The sequence below is a fragment of the Indicator indicator genome, chromosome 24 (assembly GCF_027791375.1).
Source record: "Indicator indicator isolate 239-I01 chromosome 24, UM_Iind_1.1, whole genome shotgun sequence".
NCBI lineage: Eukaryota > Metazoa > Chordata > Aves > Piciformes > Indicatoridae > Indicator > Indicator indicator.
In genome coordinates, this window is record NC_072033.1 from 4,321,376 (window position 1) to 4,326,624 (window position 5,249).

The 5,249-nt window shown below is 47.5% G+C and overlaps 1 protein-coding gene across 1 annotated transcript in view; it reads left to right on the plus strand.

Annotated features, from left to right (window-relative positions):
• Positions 1–392: 392 nt before the first annotated feature.
• Positions 393–5,249, plus strand: part of DHX35 (DEAH-box helicase 35) — a 46,699-nt gene continuing 41,842 nt past the window's right edge. Inside the window, exons 1-4 of the mRNA XM_054391947.1 lie at positions 393–432; positions 3,154–3,287; positions 3,658–3,750; positions 4,465–4,542. Of these exons, the coding sequence (XP_054247922.1) occupies positions 393–432; positions 3,154–3,287; positions 3,658–3,750; positions 4,465–4,542 (345 nt within the window). The remainder of the gene's footprint in view (positions 433–3,153; positions 3,288–3,657; positions 3,751–4,464; positions 4,543–5,249) is intronic.

Below are 5,249 nucleotides of genomic sequence, written 5' to 3' on the forward strand. Positions count from 1 at the left end.
AAGACTTCGCACTCGGCCTTGTTCCGCACAGATCCACTTCTCCAGCCTGTCCAGGTGCCTCTGAATGGATCCCATCCCTCGGGTGTGTGACTTGCCCCATGTAGCTGGGTGTCACCTGCATACCTGCTGAGGGTGCACTCGATGCAGTCTTACTGCCGAAGATACTGAGCAGCACTGGTCCCTGCACGGTCCTCTGAGCGACGCCACTTGTCACCGAGCTCCACGTGGACGCAGAGCCGTTGGCCTCTCCCCTCCAACCGGTTCCTCCCCCAGAGAAGCCGGGGCACGCCCGCATCGGCAGGCAGCTACTCCCGGCCGGCTCCGCTTTCGGTGGCAGCGGCCGGCGCGTCACGTGAGCCCGCCCGCGTTTCCGGTTGCCCTCTCACCCCAAGATGGCGGCGCCCGTGGGACCGGTGAAGTTTTGGAAGCCAGGTGAGGGGCCGCGGTCGGAGTGGAGAGCGGCGGTTCTGGGGTGTGGGTGGGAGAAGGGCCTTTCCCCGTGCTCTCTCTGGGGGAGGCCGGAGCGAAAGCTGCGGCGCAGCCCCCCTGCGGCCATCCGCTTTGGGGGTCGCGGGGACTGTAGCCGCTGAGGGCGACGGAGGAACGTGCTGTCCCTTCGTCCTCCAGACATGGAGGGCGATGGGGTCTCTCTGACTCTGGCCGGGCGCAGCCTGCTACCCAGGATAGCAGGGAACGGGACAGAGTGGGGGTGCTGCCCTTCGGGGGCCCTTGGATAGCTGAAAAGGCAGTCAGGGGGACTCCCAGGATTTTAACGGAGAGAGGTGGGAAGCCCTGCCCTGGTAGGGAACAGCCCCAGGTGCCTCACACCGGGGAGAGCAGCTCAGCAGAGAAGGATCTTAGAGTGTTCTGCGCTCCAAGCTGAGGGGGAGCTGCTAATCAGCCTTGGCAGCAAAGAAGGTCACCGCATCCCGGGCTGCGTGGGGAAGAGCTTTGCTGTTAGGCTGGGGGAGGTGAGCCATCCCCCCAACATTGGGAAGGCCATATCGAGAGTGGTATTTGGGCTCCCTAGCAGTAGGAGGACGTGGACTTACTAAAGGAGGCCCATAAAATGAGGGGGCCACAAAGATGATTGAGAAATTGGAGCATGTGATATGCAAAGGGAGGCTGAGAGACTGGGGCTGTGCAGCCTGGAGAAGAGCAGCCTCAGAAGAGGCTTTTCTGTGTATACAAATACCTAATAGAAGGGTCCAAAGAAAAATAGAGCCAGGCTCGTCTTGGTTGTGCCTGCTGACAGTACAGGAGGCAATAGGCAGAACCTGAAATATGATAAGACCACTCCAAAACGTGAGAAAAACTTTTTCTACTGCAGCAGTGATCAAGTTCTGAAACAAGCAGTCAGGCAGGCAGGATGTGGGGTCTCCAACTCAACTGAAAGAGGACCTCAGAAGCCTGGTGTAAGTGACCTTGTAAAGTGCAGGATTTTGGACTATAAGGTCTCCAGAGGTCTGAGCATCTGCTCAGCATCTGCTGTGCCATGACTGTGGTCATTCCCTGAGGATTTGGGCAGTGTGTATCCTCCCATTCGCTTATCCCACAGTGGAGCTTGGTAATTTTTCTTAAGTTGGTCACTGCATTGTATTCTGTTGTGGTTTGCAAAGCTGTTCCAGAGTCAACATTACTTTATGTAAGTGCTTTTAATAATTTGATAATTATAGTAATATGCATGTACATAGAATATGTATAAATGTAGTAATATATTGGCAGTTGTGTATTAAAAAAAAAAAAAAAAGAACAAAGCAAATGCTGTGATGAGAAGCAGTATCTGTTAACTTCATTGATTTCTCAAGATCCAGATATTAAAGTCCTTGATTCTTACCCCTCTGTCCTGGGGAGTGAGTAGTTATTGGAATTATTGCTAACAACTCTTAAAATGGGATCAATCTGCTATAAAACTTGCTGGGCAGCTTTGAACAGGGGCTAACTGCTTTTAAAAAGTGGGAAAAGCCCCAAAAGTAGATCCTGCAAAACGAGGGAATCATTACTTGAGTACTGGGTTCAGTTTTGGGCTTCTCACTCCAAAAAGGACATTGAGGTGCTGGAGCAGATCCAGAGAAGAACAATGAAGCTGGTGAGGGGTCTGGAGAATAGGGCTGGTGAGGAGCAGCTGAGGGAACCAGGGTTGTTCAGCCTAGAAGAGAGGTGGTTGAGGGGAGACTTTCTGGCTCTCTACAATTCCCTGTAAGGAGGTTGGAGCCAGGTGGGGGGTGGGTCTCTTTTCCCAAGTAACAAGGAATAGGAAAAGAGGAGATGGCCTCAAGTTGCACCAGGCAGGATTTAGGTTGGGTATTCGGAAAACTTTCTTTACTGAAAGGGTTGTCAAGGCTGCCCAGGGCAGCAGTGGAGTTCCCATCCCTGTAGGGATTTAAAAGCTGTGTAGATGTGGTGCTGAGGGACGCAGTTTAGCAGTGGTCTTGGTAATGTTGGGTTTGCAGTTGAACTGGATGATCTTAAAGGTCTTTCCAAGCCTGAGTGCTTCCATGTTTCTCTCTGCTCTCAGACTTTCCCAGTAGACTCTGTAGCTGCTACATTTGGTTACTGAGATGAGCTTTTGTTTCTAGTTCACTTCCATGATTCAGCATTTTCAGTTGTCAGTTTCATGGTAACCTGCAGCAGGAATAAATCAAGTTTCAGTTACTGAAGTAAATTCTGATCTGAAGCAAGGGGTACATCTCATTGGCAGGCAAGCTGGAATGCTTGTACAGGTGATGTTAGTCAGGACGAGTTCTGTTACTTGTCTGACTGGCTGGCTTAAAATCCATGGACACACTTCTGAGAAGGATATGGAAGATATTTCTGAACTGTTGCACAGAGAAAGAAGAAAGTTCCCAAGATCTTACTGTATGTTTTCCCTGTGTGCTTTGTTTCCTCCTTTGTCTTGTAAAAATCCAAGTACTTATTCACATGAGATCCCTTTTTCTTTTTTAACCAGCAGGAGACGCATCTTTCACTGGAAAGATCATCTGCATGCTTACTGTTGGTTAATATTTTGATTGTTTTCATGGAAAAGTTAGTCTTTTGATGTGTGCAGCTATCCATGACTCCTCCTTGTAAGGAAGATGCTTATTTTCCTTGCACTGTGATACCCTAGGCAGAAGTTGGTTCTTCCAGTTACAACTAACTTATGTCCTCTAGGCACGGAAGGTCCTGGTGTCAGTATCTCAGAGGAGAGACAGAGTCCTGCTGAGAGCAGTGGCATAACCATCATCTACAATCCTTATGCTTCCCTTTCTATTGAGCAACAAAGACAAAAGCTGCCTGTTTTTAAGGTACAGGAGTTCTTTTCAGTATGCTAAATCTGTTGGATGATATCTGGCTCTTGTGTCTTTGAAAGATCTCTGTAGGACCACTTTACAACACAAAATAACAAATTAGGACCTCACTGTCTTTATTTGTTGGAATTGATTGTTCCACGTGATGACTGTTGCTGTCAGTTTGACAGGCTTTGTAGATTGATGTTATGGATGATGTGCTGGAGATGCTGTTTACAGATTGTAAAGAACTGTTTGGCTTTTGGCAGTAAAGTCCACATGAAATGGATTTACTCTGTCTGCTGGATATGAAAATATTGCCATTTAAATTGCTTGCTTATTTTGGACACGTGTGATTTTGATACATGCATGTCATCTTCTCTTTCAGCTGAGAAATCACATACTTTATCTAGTGGAGAACTATCAAACTCTGGTGATTGTTGGGGAAACAGGTTGTGGGAAATCAACACAGATTCCACAAGTAAGTGTTTGTTTATTTTGGTAAAAGTGGGGTGTTCCCTCAGGGGGGTTTACATGAAAGGTTAATTCAGCAACCCAGAACTGTCCTGTGAGACTGGAACTCAGCTGTGCTCATCTGTGTGACCAAAAAGGAGAGAAACAGAAGGAGAAAACAGGGTGAACTGGGATTTCTGTAATAGAAACCCTTCTTCCACTACAGGAAAGGACCATGCACCACAAACAAGTTTATGCTGGTAAAAATAGTAGTCACTGTGCTATAGCAAGTGTTTATTACTCTATCAGAATCATTTCAAACATTTTATTCAGATCATCCAGTTCCAACCCCCCTGCCATAGGCAGGGACACCTCTCACTAGCCCACGTTGCTCAAAGCCTTATCCAGGCTGGCCTTGAACACCTTCAGGGAGGGGCTATCCACAACCTCCCTGGGTGACCTGTTCCAGCACCCTCACTGTAAAGAATTTCTTCCTAATCTCCAGTCTAAATCTGCCCTTCTCAAGCTTCCTGCAAGCATCTGTGCATATGAAGCAGGTATTGCACTGTATTACTTTTAGTAGTGACGTTAATAATGCACAAAATCTCTAGGTACCTGATTTGCCTAGGGTCATGCATCACAGAGTGTCTGAACCAGGAAAGAGCACACAGTGGGGACCACCAGCACCTTCTGTAATCTCAGCATGACCTCCAGTTTTCTTATCCTCCACATTTGTTTGCAGTACCTGGCAGAAGCTGGCTGGACGGCTGAAGGAAGAGTTGTCGGAGTGACGCAGCCTCGTCGAGTCGCTGCTGTTACAGTAAGTTTCTCTCTGTCCCAGTTTGTTGTCATTATAACCTCCAGTTTATTAGCAGGCTTTACTGAGTAGCAGAAGTCACAACTGCATGAGCTCCTGAGTGAATAGACTTTTCTGCTTAACTTCCTCATGGAACTGCTGGTGCTGTAGGTGGAAATCAACCAGATTACTAGGCCTTGCCAAAGATGCCAAGGTCAGCGTTGCAGATGGAGAAGCTTTGAAATAAAATTGAATGGTATCAGTAGAATGTGAATCACTAAGTTGTGCAGTCTCCTTCTCTGGAGACTTTCAAAACCCACCTGGGTATGATCTTTGGCAACATGCTGAGGGTGACCCTGCTTTAGCAGCAAGGCTGGACTTGATTCTCAGGGGTAACTTCCAACCCCCACTATGCTGGAATTCTTCGAACCCTGTACTGAGGTTAAGGATGCACAGGGTTGAGCTATGATTTACTATGGACTAGAACTGTGCCAGTGAGACCCTAAACTTTCACAAAGTAGTGATGTAAACCTGTGTGCAGTAAGATAGCTAGTGGAAGAAAAAGAAGAGGAGGCTCTGAAGCTTGTTGTGGCAATTCATACCATTTGTTGTTGTGGGCTGTGTTTTTTTGTTTGTGTCCCCTTGTAAGAGTGTCATGGAAAAGACAATTTTGTTGTGAGATATCTTTTCATACACATGTCTAAAAGGGCACAACTAAGTTAGATGTACTA